The 20,978-nt window shown below is 43.4% G+C and overlaps 1 protein-coding gene across 1 annotated transcript; it reads right to left on the reverse strand.

Annotated features, from left to right (window-relative positions):
• Window positions 1–14,721: 14,721 nt before the first annotated feature.
• LOC143923354 (olfactory receptor 1f45-like) lies at window positions 14,722–15,901 on the reverse strand. The gene has a single exon (XM_077446972.1). It carries the CDS (start codon window positions 15,716–15,718, stop codon window positions 14,786–14,788), a length of 933 nt encoding a protein of 310 aa, XP_077303098.1. The 5' UTR covers window positions 15,719–15,901; the 3' UTR covers window positions 14,722–14,785.
• Between the last annotated feature and the right edge of the window lie 5,077 nt (window positions 15,902–20,978).

Genomic DNA, 20,978 nt, shown 5'->3' on the forward strand with positions numbered 1-20,978 from the left:
GGGGCGTTGCACAGGCCGAAGGGCATCACTAAATACTCAAAATGCCCAAACCTGGACCTGAAGGCTGTTTTCCATTCGTCATTGGTACGAATCCGAACAAGGTTATAAGCGCCTCGTAGGTCAAGTTTGGAGAAGATCTTGGCAGTCCGAAAGCGCTGAAATAGTTCTGGGATGAGCGGGAGTGGGTATCGGTTTTTAACAGTTATTTTATTGAGTTCCCTATAATCAATACAGGGTCTGAGGGAGCCATCTTTTTTCTCAACGAAGAAAATACCCGCCCCGGCTGGAGATGAAGAGGGCCGAATGAAGCCTTTTTCCAAGTTCTCATCGATGTAGGCTTTGAGAGCCTTTAGCTCAGTCTCGGATAGAGGGAATATGCGCCCGAACGGAATTTCAGATCCAGGTAACAATTCGATGGGGCAGTCATAAGACCGATGAGGTGGTAGACAATCGGCCTTCTTCTTATCAAAAACATCCTTAAACTCGAGGTATACTGGAGGGACATGCTGAAGACTGTCGGATGCAGGAACGACTGCCATACAGGTAGCTGGAACTGGAGGAAAACAGTGTTGAGAACAGTAAGAGGATGTAAAAGAGACCTTCTTTTTGCTCCAGTTAACGTGGGGGTCGTGGGCCTGCAACCAAGGGAGTCCTAAAATAATAGGGAACATGGGAGAAGAAATCAAATCAAAGCGTAGGAGCTCCTTGTGGCCTGAGATGGTGAGAATCGGCTGGGTCTCTTGTGTAACTGGTCCGGAGCGAGGTAAAGACCCATCAGCCAAGTGGACAAGAAGATTTTGTTTTTTGTCTTGGAGAGGAAGGTGAAGTTTTTGAGCCACAGAGATGTCCAGGAAACAACTGCACGCTCCGGAGTCAATTACGGCCGGTAGTTGAATCCTCTCTTCCGCCAGCTGCAGAGAAACAGAAAGAGTAACATAAGACTGGGTGAGGTTTGTGGCTTGATAGTTCATAACAAATTGCGGAGGTGGCTTACAAGGTCTCACTGGGCAGTTGCGAAGGTAATGGCCAACCCCTCCGCAGTACAGACATAGGTTGGCCTGTCGTCTTCGTTGCCTTTCATCTGGGGTGAGACGAGGGCGAACAAGTCCTAGCTGCATGGGTTCCCCTTCCGTGGCCATGGGGCCAGCAGGGACTGGAATTGGAGGGTAAGGAGTGGTCGACTTAGGGAGCATCCAGCTGGGCCGAGGGGTCTGAAGGCGCTCAGAGCGACGCTCCCGCATGCGCCTGTCCAACTTGGTGGCTAATTGAATCAGGTCCTCCAAAGAGGCGGGGGTCTCCACTCTAGCTAATTCGTCCTTCAAAGTTTCGGAAAGGCCTTGTCGGTATTGGTACCTGAGGGCGGCCTCATTCCAGCCGGTGTCAGCTGACCACTTACGGAACTCGACGGTATAGTCCTCCACTGGTCTCTTTCCTTGTGTTAAGGTGTGCAGAGTGGCTTCAGCTGTAGCAGTACGTTGTGGGTCATCATATAACTGACCCATAGAGTTAAAGAAGGTTTCCACTGAGTTCAGGAGAGGACTTCTTTGTTCCATAAGGCTATGTGCCCATGCCTGGGGTTCTTCAGATAGTAAGGAGATGATAAATCCAACTTTCACTATTTCAGAAGAAAAAGTCCTTGGTTGCAGGGCCAGATATAAGGAGCAGGCATTTTTAAATGCCCTGAATTTTTTTCGGTCGCCCGAAAATCGCTCAGGCATAGGTACCCTTGGTTCAGGAGTCGCCATCACCAGGGCAGGCGGTGAATGGGCCTGTGGTAGGGAGGCCCCGCCAGGGGGAGCTGGTGCTGCGTTAACTGGTGAAGGTGTTCCTGCTAATTGCTGAAGACGGCTGTCGATTTGGGTGTACCCATCTTGCAATTTCTGCACAGCGTCTGCAAGGGCTGTAACTTGCTGGCACAACATCTCCAAAGGTGAACCCGCTCTGTTGGCCTCTGTCATGGCTGGTTTGTACTATCAGCAATGAGGTACTCACCGAGGCCAAGATGCAGAGAGCGGTGGCTGTTGCGACTCAGCGCACACCCCCCCCTGGAGGTGATACAGGGAATGGGTTGCACCAAGAGGCACAAGCCTCCAGCGGGATACCTGACTTGAGTGAAGGTCTGGAGGAAGGCTTGTGCAGGATGGACCGGACCAGAAGGTAAGCAGCCAGCAGGTCTGTAAAACAAGTAAAGAAAGTGCAGAAACAGGCCGAGGGTCAAACACCAGTAATCAGTCCTGGAGCCAGCAAGGCTGAGTGCAGAGGATAATCCGGAGGCAGGCCGAGGGTCAAACACAGGTGATCAGTCCTGGAGCCAGCAAGGCTAAGTGCAGCAGACAGAGAATAATCCAGAGGCAGGCCGAGGGTCAAACACAAGTATCCGTCCAGTGCGCAGCAAGGTTAAGAGTAGGAAGTCCGTTTAAACAAGCCAGGGGTCAGGTCAGGAGAGAATCAGCAAAGTCTTCAGGCAATCCGGGTCAAAGCAGGAAGTGTCAAACAGGAACAGGAAGCGGCAAACAGGAACAGGAAGCAGGGAAACACAGGTGAGCTGAGGCAAACCAGCAACTTGTCTGTGTGCTAAGGATCCTTTTATAGGCTGGTCAGGGAGTTCACGTTATGCGTGTGCTTGAGCGCACTCGCGCACGCCTCTCAGTAGGGCTGCGAATGTGCGTGCGCCGGAGCGCCGATCCATGGCAAATTTGTGTGCGTCTATGCGCAGGTAGGTGGTGAGTTTGATTCAAATTACTTCCCTGATACATTCCGTGATACTGTGCCTTTAAGTGCTAAAAAATGAATCTTCAGTGTCACTGACACCCGTGGCTGAAATAAATGATTACCTTACTGCTGTAAGGTAAACAGCATGTAGCGAGGTTTAAGGGGAGGGATCCCTTCGGATCGATTTTTTTCCTAGGCGTTCATACTGTGTATGGGATAAAGCCAGGGGGGGATCCTTTCCTTGTCTTTCCGCTGGGCATTAATTACTTGGATCACTCAGATCGTTTAGATGCTCAATGTATAAAAGAAAAGATAAAGAGAGGCCTACCATGGTGCAGTATATTTGAAAAAAGTTTTGAAGTTTATTTAAGTAGAACCATAAAAACTCACATTTTCCTTATGCAAGCTGAACAATGTAAAAACGAGCGCCAAGCTCGTACCTGTGCGTGTGTTCCAGTGTCTAGTTTGCCTCTCGTATCCTACGCGTTACGTCACAACACACGTGACTTCCCAGTCGAAGTCACGTGTGACATTTTCAAATATACTGCACCATGGTAGGCCTCTCTTTATCTTTTTCTTTGATACATTGAGCATCTAAACGATCTGAGTGATCCAAGTAATTAACGCCCAACGGAAAGACAAGGAAAGTATCCCCCCCCCCCCCCGGCTTTATCCCATACACAGTATGAACTTTTTTTTTTCCCTCTTCCCCGTATTCTTTTGTCGATGTCCTGTCTCTCTTTTGTATTTTCTTTGCTTTTCCTTTTTTCATCGGTGGGCCTTTTTTTCATGTCCTCACATTCATACACTCTCACCATTCCTTTTCACAGCCTTATATCCCTTCACCAATCATTCAATTATTGAATCTTTTTTCATCATTAATTTTTCTTTGTTTTATTTCTATTTTATACATCATGGTAATTACTCCTTGTGTAGTCACATTGAGTTCACTACACAAATAATTCATTTATAATACACTTTTGTTATGCACTAACACACATAATTAGTATAATATTCTGTTTCTCAGATATTCCTGTTCCACTGATTACATATCATCACGTCTGGCTATATCAAATTGGCTGTCCACATTGTACACTTCCTCTGTTCGTCTGATGTTGCACCTCCATCTTATGCCGCCTCAGCTCCCGTGGTGGGGTCTATATCCGTGGCCTACCCTGCGCCAGTCACCATGCGCTGCGTGTGCGGTTTGGGTTGGTGAGTGTGTTTGGTGAGCCATCTATTGGCATATAATATTTTGTATAATTCTATTTAAAATATTGATATATCTTATATACCTTTATAGGAATCTCTGGTGCATTTGCTCCTGACGAGTGGAAAAATCCACGAAACGCTTCGAGCTATACTTGATGACACAGTTGTATTCCATATGGATTGGTCCCTACCCAGCTTTTATCAACATTTTATGATATTGTTCTTAGATTAGCCAATAGATTTGTATATACCCTGTGGGTGCATATGCCAGTTTTGGGTCTGTCGCTGTGGCTTTTTTATGATTCTAGATGAAGTCTTCAATTAAATATTTAATTATTATTTATTTACAGTTTATCTTCACTATACAATTGCTTCATCTAAAAGTCCCAAAACCCCCTTTACAGTTTTTAATGTATATATATATTTTGTGTTTCTCCTTGATGAAATAAGTCACTTTATAAATGATTCACTCTTTGCGTATGTTACACAATTTTGAAATCACAAACTACTTACCTATTTATGTAATTTTGCACATGCTGGATATATGCTTTATATCTATTTTTTTAAATTTGCTTATTGCACAATAGGATTTTTTTATGATGAATACCCATGTCCCTTTTTAATGTATATATTAAGGAATTTATGATACTATTTTAGTATACTTTATCTGCACATTTGCACTTTATTTGGTTAGTGATACTGATGAATGTCTGCTAGCTATAATCACAACCTGATAATTCAAATAAGTTATTATATCTAGAGAAAAAATACATAATCTTGTGTAAGGAGCGCAACACCACCCCCTATTTTTTTGATTTCTTCAGTGTTGTCACATGAAAAGAGAGAAGAAAAGATTTACAAAAATGTGAGGGGTGTACTCACTTTTGTGAGATACTGTATATACAGTATATATATATATATATATATATATATATATATATATATATATATATATATATATATATCTATCATACATATTTTGAAGAACACTAAGCTGGCCATACCAGTCTCTGTACCAGAGGAGCTTGCACTCTACTATCCCTCCACAGTCATATCAGTCTCTGATTACTGATATTGAATAATAAAGAAGTTGACAACAAAAATAAAAATATATTCATTCATTTATTAATTGACTTATTTATTTGTAAATAAATTGATAATCACTGTACATACTTCAGGTAATAGAGACAACATACTGGTGAAGACGCAGCAATGAAGAATACAGAGATGAGAACCATTGTGTGATATAAATTCCCCCCATAAATTATTATAATATGTTGGGTTTAGTAGCTGTCTACAAAGTCTGTGAATTGGAGTTTGTGAATTCTGTGAACTCCTTAAGAAATGAATGCAGAATTGTCTCATCTGTACAATGATAAGAAAGAACAGCAGCAATTATCAGGGGGGTGTCAGTGTAAAGCTGTGTGTGATTGCTTTTATGTCTCGTATAGTAAAAATTGAGCTCCAGAACATCTCATCATTACAGGACCCCTTTTCTGAGAAATACACAGACCGGGGTCATCAGAATTCTCTTTCACCATCCCAAACTGATGTGGGAGCCGAGCAGAATATACCAGGGAAGTGTGATAAGACACATTGTAACCACTCACCTGTATATTCAGAATCAATTATTAATAATTTATGGTGTCTCTGCAAAGACATACAGGGGATGGATAGGAGGAATATTCAGCATTATAACTCTGTATAATAGTCAGGAATGATTGCTCACCTTGAAGAAGAATATTTCATGTATAAAACATCCAACATCTTCCAGTTCTAAACAGATAAAATATATCCTATAGATGTCAGATCTGGTGTTGGTCGGGTTCTTTCAGCCAGTTCTGTACAGGAGATCGGAGTGTTGTGTAGAGAGGACACAAAGGTTCCCCCCCCCCCCAACCCTGCACCATCTCACTGTGTATAAAAGCATTCAGGATCTCCCTGAGATCTCCAGCCATATCCCTCCTGTGTCCCATTACACTGCTGAGATCTCACTGGGGCCTCATGACACAAGACAATCCAAAAATATCTTTGTGTTTCTTTGTTTTCTTTACTTTTCTTTGCTGTTATTGATAACTGAATATTGTAAAATTGACTTGACTGGGCATGTGGCAAATTTAGGGTTTGCATCCATCTTAATTATAAATAATCTCTACCACTGTCATGAGAGAAGTATGGAGGAAGTGTTTAGCAAGGTTGAGGTCAGCGCAAGGTTGAGTTCCTCTACACTAAAGGGGTCAAACCATTTCTTTACGGAGCTGACTTTACACATGGGGCACAGTCATGCTGGAACAGAAAATGGTCTCGCCCATAGTTTTACCACAATGCTGGAGAAGCACAATTACTGAACATTAAAATATCTGTAGCACCTTGGTAGTAGGCACAGTTGCTAACAAATTTAGCTTGCTAGGTGGTAACTAGCCTGGCTGATTGATAAGGGATTCACTGGCTTTTCCCTAACTCCGGATTTGATTCACCTCTCTCTTCTGTCACTAGGTGGCATTGTTGCCTGAGGCATTAGAATGACAAGGGTATAGTGAATTCCGACTAGGAATGGATGGGTTGTCTTCGCCAATTTGCAGGGGTTTCTTTAGTCCCTTGGCTTGCTGGTAGAGCCTATTTAATCAGGAGACTGTTGTCTGGGTGGACGTGTGTCACAAGGTTTCCGGATTGCTAGGCCAGAAGCCTGAGGCCTATCCCGGGAGGAACTGGCTGCTAGGCTGTCTGGGGCCTATACAGGTTTGAGAGAAGCAGCATGGGGTAGGGGCTTTTGGCCAGAAGCCCAACCAAGTTGCAGAGGTTCCACCAGATGGGGAACCAAATCATTGCCAGTGGTGAGGGAGAAGCAGTTGCCACATGGGATGACCACTCCTGTTTCCAGAGGCAAGTGAGGATCAAGAGATAAAGGAGACACAGTTGCCATTAAGGGACAACCACTCCAGTTATCGGAGATCAGTTATGGAAGTCTGAAGAAGTATCAGAGCAGCCTTATTCACTAGCCGGGGGTGGTGAACAAGTGGGAAAACTTCAGAAGAATGCCAAGCCAGGGACGCAGCGGGTTAGCAGAGTGACGCTTGAGGAGTATACAGCAGGTTAGCTGTGGAAGAGGTCAGGGGATCCAGTGACAATTGGGATATTGAAGTTTAGTGAGAGACCAGGAGCTCAGTGAGTGAAGATCTACAGTAAGATACAGTGAGATGTAAGAAAAGATCGGGTTACTGTGAGTTACGTGTATGGATCTCTATTGACTCTTCAAAGTTCAGTTGTCATAGGAGACAACAGTTGTTGCATCCAGCTTAAAGGCCCTCTACCTGTATAGCTGTCTGCCTATTTTTGACTGAAAAGAAAGTTGTAGAGGTTGTAGGTGGTGAGCCATGTGACCTCTTCCTTCTTCTCCTCTTCCTCCTCCACCTTCTCTCCAATGAATGTGATTATGGCACAAGGGGAAACTTAGCCCCTGTACACACGGTCGGACATTCTGCCAACCAAATCCGTCAGATTTTGTCCATCAGATTTTGTCAGTCGGATCTTGTCCGAAACTGTTGCATACACACGGTCGGACTAAGTTGTCGAAAAATCCGATCATTCAGAACGTGATGACGTAATTTTGTTACGATGGGACTACATTCAGGCTAGTAGCCAATAGCTTTGATGTAGGAATTTGATCTGAGCATGCGTGGCACTTGGTCCGATCAAAATTCTCTACACATGATCGGAGTATGTCCTATCGAACCAGTTGGTCGGAAAATATTTCCAACAAGTTGGAAAATTGGGTCCGACGAATATTCTGACTAAATCAGTCCGATGCATACCACACACAGTCGGATTATCCGACAACACGGTCCGATAGGACACATTCCAACGGATTCTCCGACCGTGTGTACAAGGGCTTAGGATAGCTGAGCTTATAATGGGGGAATAGTGCCCACTGAAGCATACATTTTTCTACTCACCACCTTTTTGTTTATATATTTTCATTTTTTTTTTTACTTTTTTTACAGATTTACTATGTTTTTAATTGTTATGATTTTACTTAATTTCCACTTCCACTATTGTCTTACCTGCATTGGTCAAGAAAACACATGCATGGATGCCAATGAAAACTGAATAGAAATAAAGACAGCTTGGAAGGTAGACACAATTTACATTTGTGGACCTGCCACATTTGGCGAGGGACTTATTTCAATCCTTCTTGCTCCTTGTTGACTATTTCTTTGAGTTTTTTCTCTAGCGACAAGTGAGGAAGGGCAGTAGTAAAAATAAAGCATATACCCAAATTCAATATGCTCACATTGACTTTTTAAGCTCTATGTTCTGGTGACACCATGTCCTCTGAAGAGAGCTATAAGTTTCTTTTTTTTTCCTATATCACACAGCTCCATTCAGCAGAAGTAAGATCTTTGCATTATAGATATATAGTGTTTTTTTTTTATGTAATTACTTTTTATTACAGTTTTTTTCAAAATAGACATTCAAGTACAAAAGGCAAAAAAAAAAACTTTATTAGTAAGTAAGAAATTCCCAACAAGATATAGTAATGCAGATGGACCATCTGTCCAAAGAGCAGTATAACAATGCTTATACAAGGGACAGCCATGAAGGTGCACCTTGGATTTTGGGCCCCTATGTGAGACTAGGCTGCTAAAAAGTCTCACACATGTGGTATCCCCATATTCAGAAGGAGTAGAGGAATGTGTTTTGGGATTTAATTCTAAGTATGCTCATTGTGTGTGTGTGTTAGAAATATCTAATTGTTTGACAAATGTGTGTAAAAATACATTTTCATTTTCTTTCCTGCATTTTTCAAATACTTATGGCAAAAATTACATTTTTAAAAGTGCCTTTCAGAAAATACCCTGGATTGTGTTTGTTTTCCAAAATGAGGCCATTGATTTCACCATCCTAGTGCTTCAGGGTCTCCAAAAATGTGCTAGGTAGTCAGGAAATTAGATGTGTAATTTATGCTCCTTGAAAGCCTAAAGGTGCTCATTGGATGTTGGGCCTCTCTATGCATCTAGGCTGTGAAAAAGCCTCATGCACGAGGTATCTCCATACTCGGGAGACATAGCACAGAATGTGTTTTGGGGTGTAATTATAAGTATGCCAATGCTGTGTGTTTTCATTCTTTATTCATTTCAAAACTCATAATGCCCCTTACTGAATACCTTTGGCTGTCCACTTTCCAAAAAGGGGTCATTTGGGGGGTATTCATACTATTCTGACATTTTAGGGCCTCAAGAAATTAGATAAGCAGTCAGTGCCTCAGGACTGATCAATTTAAAAAAAATATATATATATATACAGTGCTGTGAAAAAGTGTTTGCCCCCTTCCTCATTTCCTGTTCCTTTGCATGTTTGTCACACTTAAGTGTTTCGGAACATCAAACCAATTTAAACAATAGTCAAGGACAACACAAGTAAACACAAAATGCAATTTGTAAATTAAGGTGTTTATTATTAAAGGTGAAAAAAAATCCAAACCATCATGGCCCTGTGTGAAAAAGTGATTGCCCCCTAAACCTAATAACTGGTTGGGCCACCCTTAGCAGCAACAACTGCAACCAAGCGTTTGCGATAACGTGCAATGAGGCTTTTACAGCGTCCTGGAGGAATTTTGGCCCACTCATCTTTGCAGAATTGTCCTAATTCAGTTACATTAGAGGGTTTTCGAGCATGAACGGCCTTTTTAAGGTCATACCACAACATCTCAATAGGATTCAGGTCAGGACTTTGGCTAGGCCACTCCAAAGTCTTCATTTTGTTTTTCTTCAGCCATTCGGTGGTGGACTTGCTGGTGTGTTTAGGATTATTGTCCTGCTGCAGAACCCAAGTTCGTTTCAGCTTGAGTACACGAACAGATGGTCGGACATTCTCCTTCAGGATCTCTTGGTAGACAGCAGAATTCATAGTTCCTTTTATCACGGCAAGTCTTCCAGGTCCTGAAGCAGCAAAACAGCCCCAGACCATCACACTACCACCACCATATTTTACTGTTGGTATAATGTTCTTTTTATGAAATGCAGTGTTCCTTCTACGCCAGATATACTTGGACACACACCTTCCAAAGAGTTCCACTTTTGTCTCATCGGTCCACAGAATGTTGTCCCAAAAGTCTTGGGGATCATCAAGATGTGTTGTGAAAAAATTGAGACGAGCTTAGATGTTCTTTTTGCTCAGCAGTGGTTTTCTCCTCGGAACTCTGCCATGCAGGCCATTTTTGCCCAGTCTTTTCCTGATGGTGGAGGCATGAACGCTGACCTTAACTGAGGCAAGTGAGGCCTGCAGTTCCTTGGACGTTGTTGTGGGGTCTTTTGTGACCTCTTGGATGAGTCGTCGCTGCGCTCTTGGGGTAATTTTGGGCGGCCGGCCACTCCTGGGAAGGTTTACCACTGTTCCATGTCTTCGCCATTTGTGGATAATGGCTCTCACTGTGGTTTGCTGGATTCCCAAAGCTTTGGAAATGGCTTTATAACCCTTTCCAGACTAATAGATCTCAATTACTTTCTTTCTCAATTGTTCCTGAATTTCTTTGGGTCTCGGCATGATGTGTAGCTTTTAAGGATCTTCTGGTGGACCTTACTGTGTCAAGCAGCTCCTATTTAAGTGATGCCTTGATTGTGAACAGGTGTGGCAATAATCAGGCCTGGGTGTGGCTAGAGAAATTGAACTCAGGTGTGGACAACTACAGTTATAGTATGTTTTAACAAGGGGGGCAATCACTTTTTCACACAGGGCCATGATGGTTTGGATTTTTTTTCACCTTTAATAATAAACACCTTCATTTACAAATTGCATTTTGTGTTTACTTGTGTTGTCCTTGACTATTGTTTAAATTGGTTTGATGTTCCGAAACACTTAAGTGTGACAAACATGCAAAGGAACAGGAAATGAGGAAGGGGGCAAACACTTTTTCACACCACTGTATATATATATATATATATATATATATACATATATACCTTAGTTTTTAGACTCTATTACTTTCATCAACTAAATAATACACACTGATTTGGGTTATTCTACCAAAGAAAAGGAGAAGAATACATTTTGGCCTAAATTTATAAAGAAAGATTACTTATAATCTGATGTCCCCCTTTCTACCCCTGCTCCCCATCACCCATAACCCTCTTTTCCCCCCAGGTCTGGAGGAGCCCCAGGCATTCTCCTGGTGGCCCTCACATGGCTACCCACGAGTCAAAAATTTTCTTTCCTCACACTTATTCTCCTCCTGGGAGAGTATCCGGGAAACACAAGGGGTGCCAGCTAACGAGCATTATCACTTTACCCAATTAAAGCACTGGATTGCAACATTGCGCCGCATGTCCACATACCCCTTCCAAAAAACTTTTTTCGAGCATGCATGCCAACACGCCCCAGGGTCCCCAGGCCTTATTTCGGCCATTTATGCCTTCTTGAATGGTCGCCTGCCATCAGCACCCCTCTCTTATATGACTCAATTGGAAAAGGACCTTCAGGCCCCAGTAGACTCAGAGGGCCGGAGCGGGGCCTGGAAAATGGTCGCCAAATGCTCGTTCAACACAAATACCCTGGAGGCCACATATAAAGTATTGTTCCTATGGTATTGGGTACCTGTCCGCACAGCTCAGGCTTTCCCTGGGAGTACTGACAGATGCTACCGCAACTGTGGGCAGCAGGGTTATGTCATGCACACATGGTGGGCCTGCCCAAGGCTGGTGGGGTTCTGGCCTAGGGTTTTTGGTTTGCTGCAGACACTCTTTCACCTAACGATCCAAAGGGATGCTAAGCTAGCTCGTCTACATTGCCCGATACCTGGTTTGCGAGGCCCTCAACAGAAGCTGGCTACCAATCTATTTATAGCGGCCAAGCGGACCATTGCCCAAGCCTGGAAGGCCCAACGGGTAGATTTTCAAGGGGTTAAAACCCGCATGACTGCTATGCTACTTCAGGAACGTATATCCAGTATTGTACATGATTCTCATGCTAAATTTCTAAAAATCTGGGAGCCATGGAACTCCTATGAGTTCCCCGCGCTCCAAGCCGCATGCCTGGGCTTGGTCTAACTCCCCTCGGTGAGGCGTCCACGCCCGAGCTTCCCCCTTCCTTTCTTCCCCCTCTCTTCTCTCTACCTTTCCTTCTTTTGTTCCCTATCTCTTTTCACTCTTCTTTATAATCTCTCCCATTGCTAACAAATACTGCTGCCCCCCGTGGAAGGGGGTAGTGGGAGAAGGGCTTTCCCTCCGGAGACAACAAGGGGACAAGTTGTTCGGTACTGTAGCCAGTCTCGATACCATCCCCTACTCATTTTTTTTTTTCGTTATAAGTACAATGTGATGGTTTGCCCTTTGGTTTTGTATTCATGCTTTGTAGCCCCTGTTTAAATAAACATATTGAAACAGAAAGATTACTTATATGCAAAATTTTACAACAAAAACAGAAAAGAAAATGTTAGGTATTTTTTCATTTATGTAACAAAAAATAAGTTGTGATTATATACCACCAAAAAAGCACTATCTGAAAATAAATGATAAAATGTAATTTGGGTACACTGTTGCATGACTGAGTAATTGTCATTCAACGTGTGACAGTGCTGCAATCTGGAAAATGGCCTGGGGAGGAAGGGGGTGAAAGTATCTGATTTTGAGGTGGTTAAAAATTGAGTTTTGAGGTTGGTGTTTTTTTTAATTCCTATAGATATTTTATTGTGTTTGATTTGTTAGGGTCTTTTCATTTTTTTTGTTTGTTTCCAGGGTAATCAGCAGAAGTTGTTGGTGATACAGCAAAAGCTACCCTTTGTTTGAAGTGGAGTCCCACATAATGTTGTAGTCCAGCATAGTCCTATAGAGCACCACAGTGTTAAGTGTTCCAAAGCACCACATGTCCTATACAGCTCTTCCCATAACTGTAAAAAAAGTAGGGAAAAACCCGCTAACAACTTATCCATTTTTCTCTTGGTGTCAGGAAAGCTTGTAAGAATCTGACATCAAAGGCACAAGCTCAGTTGAAGAGTCATCACCACATCCCCATTTATCAGTCATTCAAAAATAGAAAGAAAGAGTTGAGATTTTATAGGTTCTGAAATCTCCTCTCAGAATAATTATCTATACACAATCAAGGGTTAAAGTGGTTGTAAACTCACTTTGAAAAAAGAAAAAAAAAACTAAAACCTGCAAGACAAAGGCATAATGAGCTAGTACTGCAGCTCCGATGCTGCGATTGGTCTATCCATAAGAATATGGCAAGCTAGCTTCTTAGTAAGTTTAGGCAGCCTGGGTGATAGTTTTCCTAATAGAAGGGTTTTGGGGGAGAAAGGAAAGTCTAAGTTAAATAGGCAATGGAGAAGCTCCTGAACTGTCCACCAATATGGTTCTAGAAGCGAACAGTGCCAGTAAATATGTAGCAGAATGCCTCGACTCCTACAGCACTTCCAACAATGATCCGAGGCAGTAGGATATATGACTTGAGGGTGCGAGGAAGTTAGATACCATAAAGTATTTTATAAGTATTCTCCTAATAAGAGAGTACATATTAAGCTTTTAGCCACTTGGGACCATATTACCCCCTCTTAGGACCTCCTCCTCAATTGCTTGTTCCCACTTATGCTTGTAACTATGTTTTCCCTAAGGGTACTCCTTAGCTACTTTCAAAGTAAAACTCATTAAAGTGTGTTTAATGCTGCGTACACACGATCAAACAAGCGGGTGGAAAAGTCCGGCAAACTGAAGTCCGCCGGACAATCCCCCCGTGTGTAGCCTCCGGCATACTTTTTTGACCCGAAAGTACGGCGGACTTAGAAAGTAGTTTTACACTCCAATCTTCCCGCCGGACTCGCATTTCGGCAGACAATCCGGCCGTGTGTATGTCAGTCCGCCGTACTTTTGAAATGAGCGGACTTTTCCCGCCCGGAGAAAAGTCCGCTCATTTCGAGCGGGTCTCCAGGTAGGCAGGGCCCGCGAAGGAGACGTCGCTGGCCCCGCCACCTGGTATGGACTTAAAGGGGAACCCCAACGCCGAAAAAAATCGGTGTGGGGGTCCCCCCAGGTCCACATCAGACCCTTGTCCGAGCACGCTACCCGGCCAGCCAGGAAAGGGGGGACGAGCGAGCGCCCCCCCCTCCTGAGCCATACCAGGCCGCGTGCCCTCAACATGGGGGGTGCCTTGGGGAAGGGGGGGCCGCGCGGCCCCCCCAACCCAAAGCACCTTGTCCCATGTTGATGAGGACAAGGGCCTCTTCCCGACAACCCTGGCCGTTGGTTGTCGGGGTCTGCGGGCGGGGGGCTTATCGGAATCCGGGATCCCCTTTAATAAGGGGGCCCCTGGATACCGGCCCCCCACCCTATGTGAATGAGTATGGGGTACAATTTACCCCTACCCATTCACCTGTAAAATAAAGTACAAAAAAAACACAACACACAAGATAAAATAGTTTATTGCACAGCTCCGGGGGTCTTCCGTCTTCGGGGGTCTTCTCGCCGGACTCCTCCGCTATCTTCTTGTAGCTCTTTTACTAGCGGAGGAGCCCGGCATTCTATCCTTCGTGGGCCCTGCCTACCTGGAGACGCGCTCGAAATGAGCGGACTTTCCTCCGCGTGTGTGGGCGAGTCCGTTCATTTCAAAAGTACGGCGGATAGTACGGCGGACTTAGTACACCGTATTAGTCCGCTGAAAAAGTGCCGTGTGTGGGCAAGTAGCCCGTTCGGAAAGTACGACGGACAGTCTGGCGGGAAGTCCGCCAGACTAAGTACGTCGGGCAGACTGCTACGTGTGTACGCAGCTTTAGGATTACAATGATCAAATATCTAAAATAAAGACCGAGCAAATCAGTTAAAATAGCAGCCCCGAGACTAACAATATTGTTGTGTAGTTCTCCTTCAGTGATAGTTCATGGCATGGAGGCAAATCTGGAGAGAGTTTTCTGCAGAGCGCCTTTTAGGTCCCTGTTTCTCAGGCTGTATATAATCGGGTTTAGAAGGGGGGTGACAACTGTGTAAAATAAAGAGACCAATCTACCTGCCAGGGAATCCTTAGTTTTGGGGTGAAAGTAGTTGAAAAAACCAGTCCCATAAAAGATGAAGACCACCATGAGGTGGGAACTGCAGGTGGAGTAAGCTTTCCGTCTTCCTTCCTTCATTTTAATTTCCAGGATGGTTTTGAAAATGTAGACATAGGAGAGGAAAGTAATGAAAGAGCTAGTGACTCCAAAACTTGCAGCGTCAACATATAAAAGTAAATAATTGAGGTTGGTGTCAGAACATGATAGTTGAAGAAGCTGAAATAATTCACAGAACAAGCCAGGAATGATGGTTTTGTGATCCGGGAAAGCCAGTCTCAGTGCCATAAATGTGTGTACAAAACAACAGACAAATCTGAAGATCCAGGAAAAGAACGCTATCTGAACACACAACCGAATGCTCATCATGGTTGTATAATGCAAAGGATGACAGATGGCAACATAGCGATCATAGGACATCAAATTAAGTATGAAGAACTCAGTGCTGGAAAACCAAGTGAAGAGGAGGACCTGGGTGATACAATTTGGGTATGAAATCTGCCTAATTCCAGTAAACGTGTAAAAAAACAAATGAGATGTTGCAATGGAGGAATTGAAGATGTCTAAAACTGAGATGTTTCCTAGAGAAAAATACATTGGGGTGTGCAGGTGAGAGTCTGAGACCACCAAAAAAATGATGAGAAGATTCCCAACCAGTGAGGCCACATAGATGAGGAGGATCAGCAGAAATACCGGGATCTGAGAATCTGTGAAGTCTGACAGGCCAAGCAAGATGAATTCGGACTGAGAAGTCTGATTTCCCATCAGAACCAAATAATTTATGAAGAGAGGGAAAGATAATGGGAGGATTCAGGAAGACTTTGTTCACCAGACTGGTAAGGATCATTCCCACCAAAACATTGAAAATAAATAAAATACAGTTCACAGATTTTCAATTTTAGATACATTTTTGTGTTTTGTATTGAATTGAAAAACAAAATTGAGTATCAAAATGTATGTCTTGTTCTTCACTGAAAAAAACAATGTTTTATTGTAGTTTTCACAAAGCATCAGTACAGAGGGTTGAAAGCGATAGTATATCAACATTTCTTACTGAGTGTTATAACATACGTTAACAACTTACATCAAAGGTAAAATATATGTATATAAGATGCGTTGTGTTGAGATTTAAAGAATTAGATATGGCTTTTGTGTTTTTCTGATGGTGTCAGTGCTATCTCCTCATCCCGGCACCCCAATTCGGGCACTAACTGTGCCATGGGATGGGAGTCAGCCCCGCCAACTACCATTTGTCAAAGCTTATATAACATGTACAACCAGTGATAGCAAATGAATGCATGACTTGGAAGTATTGATCAAAGAAAACTTGGAGTCCTGCTTACTACATATACACTCTGAGGTGACAATTCCTCATTTGAAGAGCACCAGGCAGATGGATGTCTGTGCGAGGTATTTGTGTAATTGCGGGGCAAATATGGCAGGTGCGCCATAGGCTTAGGGGGATGTTACAGCAGTTGAAAATTGGTAGTACATATGATTAAATTCTGATGGAGTAATGCTCTTTACAGTTCTGTGCTTCTCGGATAGGTGATGCAGGGTTCCCAGTTTTGGAGGAACGATGTGATAGTTAGGTTGGCTTTGGTGAAGGAGAATTCCATTTGGAAATGATTGTTCAACAGAATAATAAGATCTGACCTGGTGAGAGGCTGTGGTGATTTCCATTTTTTCGCTAGTGCTAAGCGAGCTGCAATTAGAATGTGAGTCGCCAATGTTCTGATATGATTCGGCCAATTGGGGACATTGAGACCCAGAAGAAGATCTAGTGGTGTTAATGGTGAGGGGACCTCGCAGACCTTAGAGATGAGGGTAGAGACTTCCTGCCAGTATCCTTGAATGATAGGGCATTCCCACCACATGTGCTGCAGAGTGCCTCTTTCGGTGCAATTCCTTAACATTAAGGCGAGGTAGATGGGTAGATCTTAGCCAATCTGGCTGGGTTGAAGTACCACTTATAGAACAATTTTTGCATTGATTCCCAGTGTGGAATACAGCGTGATGCTCGAAGAGGAAGAGTCAAGGCTTTGTTCCACATTGGAGGTTGTGGTGGGGAGGATGACCAGAAGTCAATAGATGAAGATGTTTGGTCTGTGGGTGTCGTCATTATTCTGTATATCAGTGAGATTTCTTTAACTGCTGGAGCAGGGGTATTGTAGAATTTCAAAATATCAGCCATTGGAGGGTTGTCATCTATGACATTCAGTGAGGAGAGGATAGATCGAAGTCGTAGGTATAAGAAAAAAAGTTGTGGTAAGGATGTTGAATAAATGTTGCAGCTGTGAGAATGGGTGGGGCCCTGACGTGGGCATTAACTGACATAGTTTGGTAAGTCCATTCTGTATCCAAGTTTTGAGGGGCAGGTCTGGTGATATCAGTTCCAATGCCTGGATGGGGAGTTTGGAAAGGATAGATTTAGGTATTCCTGTGGCTCGTTGTGTGGAGGCTGTCCATGCCCGTAGAGCCGCCATTACAGAGTGCAGAAAGTGGTGTTGCTGTTTCAAATTAAGTAGGGCAGTCGTCAGGGTGTGTTTTGGGTTTGCTTTAAGTGCCTCGGATTCAATTTGGATCCATGTATTCTAATGCCGCATACACATGACCACACTTTAAGGCAGACAAGGTCCAACGGTCTTCCCGACGGACTTTCGGCTGAGTTCCGACGGACTTTCCGAACGAACAGACTTGGACTTACACAATCACACCAAAGTCCGACAGATTCGAATGTGATGATATATGGCTGGAATGGAATAAGGAAGTTCATAGCCAGTAGCCAATATCTGACCTAGCGTCAGTTTTCGTCCATCAGACTAACATACAGACAAGCAGATTTCTCCATAGGAACTGGGTCTGGTGGAGTTCCGGCGGAAAAATTAGAAACATCTTCTATTTCTAAAGTCCGTCAGATTTTTGGACAGCAAAGGTCTCATGGAGCCCACACAGGATCGATTTGTCCAACAGATTCGTTCCGTCTGACCTTTGCTGTCCAAAAGTCTGGTCGTGTGTACGCAGCTTTAGAAGCAGATGACCACCATTCTCTTAATTGGTCCAGTACCACTGCTTTGTAGTAAGCCTGGATGTTGGGGGCTCCCATTCCTCCACTTTGTACTGGGGATAAAATAATGTTCTTCTTGAGTCTGGGTTTTTTCTGTTGTCAGATAAATGTATTGAGTATACCTTGTAATTGTGTTGTATGGTTGGGTAGCAAGGGTAGATGGATTGTACGAAACATATACAAAATATGGGGAAGCAGATACATTTTGACTTGAGCTATTCTACCAGCCTAGGAGACAGTGAAATTACTTATGTCTTTAGACATGCGCATAAGCTTTTCTTGGAGCACAGAATAGTTGACTTTTATCAATGACTCGCTCAGGAAGGTTAGGTGAATCCCTAAATATGGGAATGACGAGCTCTTGGACCATGTGAAGGGTGTTTCTTTTGTTATGATCTGTGCGGTCTGATGATCTATCCCTAAGTTTAGCATTGTGGATTTACCGAGGTCTATTTTGTAACGAGAGACTGAGCTGAATAGTTCTAGGGTTTTTTTGAACACTTGGAAGGAAGGATTCAGGGTTTGTTAGAGTGATGATAACATCATCCGCATACAGGCCTAGTTTGTGTTCAACATCCCCTATTTTGATACCGGATATTGCTGATGTGGACCTGATGGATTGTGCAAGTGGTTCCATTACCATGGCAAAAATCAAGGGTGAAAGTGGGCACCCTTGCCTTGGGCCATTAGTGATTTCGAACTGTTTTAAATGTTATCCCTGACGTCCAGACTCGGGCGCTTGAGGAGGAGTATAGATTTATTATAGCTGTTAGAATGTTCCCCGACAGTCCAAACAAATTTTTCCATGTATTTCCAGTCTACCCTATCAAAAGCTTCTCTGCATCTAATGATAGGAAGAGAGAAGGCGTTTGGTTGTGTTCCACCCACTGTATCAAGTCAATGAGGCTTCTAGTTAAATCTGAAGCTTGTCTGCCGGGTACAAATCCGACTTGGTCAGGATGTATTATTTGGGGGATGATCATAGATATGCGTTGAGCTAATAGTTTTGCATATAGTTTGATGTCCGTATTTAAGAGTGAAATTGGGTGGTAATTGGCTGGATTGTTAGGGGATTTGCCTGGTTTGGGTAAGGTGACTATCAGGGCTTCTAGAGATTCTTTAGGGATTTTGCCTGTAGTGGTATAATGATTAAAGGTGTTGCAGAGATGTGGGGTGATCAAGTCAGAGAAATATTTATAGTACCCCTTTGGGAATCCATCGGGGCCCGGGGCTTTGTGGAGGGGCAATTTCTTTATGGCTTTAAGGATTTCCGTGGGAGAGAAGGGTGTATAAATGGTTTCTAGTTGTGTGGTGGATATAGAAGGGAGGAATTCTTCAAGGTCCTCATTTTTAGGACCTTGAAGTCCTAAAAAAGACCTTGAAGTCCTAAAAATGAGGACCTTGAAGAATTCATCTTGTGGATATAGACAAGAGGAATTCTTCAAGGTCCTTATTTTTAGGATGGGCTGCTTGTTCTGAGTCTTTAAGATTATAAAGTTTGGCGTAAAATGCACTAAACTCGTTCGCTATATCTAAAGGGTTATTTAATCGTTTACCTTGGGAGTCAGTTAGGAACTGTATTTTTTTATTGGCATGGTGTTTTTTCATTTATTTGGCCAAGAACGCACCTGATTTGTTAGCTGAGGAATAGTATTGGAGCCTAAGGCGTTTTCTGTAATAGTCAAATTTTTTAGGTAGGTGCTCACTGAGTTGGTACCTTAGATTTTTTAGATTAGTGGATACGTTGCTGGATGGTGTCTGTTTATTGACATGTTCTAAAGCTCGAATTTGTTTTAACACTTTTTCAGTGGTGGTTGCATGTTGCATTTTTGCCTGTGCTCCAAATTTTATAACAAGGCCACGTAAGAAAGCTTTGTGCGCATGCCAAATAATAGATTGGTCTTCAAGAGAATACTGGTTATTTTCAAAGAAGTTCTTAATCTCGGATCAAATTTCTCCTTCAAATGCTGAGTTGGTGAGTAGGGATGGGTTCAGTCTCCAAATAGTGTGTTTTGTAGATTTGTTGCTGTTGAATACTGTGATTGATATCGGCTCGTGGTCAGACCAGGTGATTGTACCTATGGGCGCTTCAGTGATTGTTTGTAGGAGGAATTTATCTGTTAGGAACATATCTATCTGAGAGTAAGATTGCTGGGGGTTGGAGTAAAAAGTGTAGTCTCGCTCTGTATCATGTGTGCATCTCCAGGGGTCATAGAGGTCTTCATTGTGCAAGAGAGAGGACAATGCAGATGGCTGGGTGTTTGGTGTGCTGTATGTACCTTTAAGAAGGGGTGGGCTCCCCTTCAGTCCACCTGACCTCATCTATCCATTAGAATGCATGTGCCTCCACTGTGGGGACACTCATATTTTAGTGTTAGGACCACAGATACAAGGGTGCCTTGACGAGGCTCTGTGGCTTACGCATGCGTTTGCAAATGCGTGTGGACTAAACCCCTGTTTTTAACGTACTGTTAGCCCCTGTACACACGGTTGGAGATTCTGCCAACCAAATCCGTCGGATTTTGTCCGTCGGATTTAGTCCGACGGATTGTGTCTGAAACTGTTGCATACACACGGTCGGACTAAGTTGTCGAAAAATCCGATCATTCAGAACGTGATGACGTAATTTCCTTACGATGGGACTACATTCAGGCTAGTAGCCAATAGCTTTGATGTAGGAATTTGATCTGAGCATGCGTGGCACTTGGTCCGATCAAAATTCTCTACACATGATCGGAGTATGTCCAGTTGGTCGGGAAATATTTCCAACATGTTGGAAAATTGGGTCCGACGGATATTCGGACGGAATCAGTCCGATGCATACCACACACAGTCAGATTATCCGACGACACGGTCCGATAGCACACATTCTGACGGATTCTCCGACCGTGTGTACAAGGGCTTAGACAGGTCAATTTTGTTGTCTGCGAGCTGGTGGTAAGTAGGCTTGGATTTTTC

The sequence above is a fragment of the Lithobates pipiens genome, unplaced genomic scaffold, assembly GCF_037356315.1.
Source record: "Lithobates pipiens isolate NorthernLeopardFrog02 unplaced genomic scaffold, aLitPip1_a1.2 Scaffold_22, whole genome shotgun sequence".
Classification (NCBI taxonomy): domain Eukaryota; kingdom Metazoa; phylum Chordata; class Amphibia; order Anura; family Ranidae; genus Lithobates; species Lithobates pipiens.

Excerpts from the sequence above, each read along its gene's own strand:
- LOC143923354 (XM_077446972.1), bottom strand. The coding sequence starts at position 15,718 with ATGGGAAATCAGACTTCTCAGTCCGAATTCATCTTGCTTGGCCTGTCA.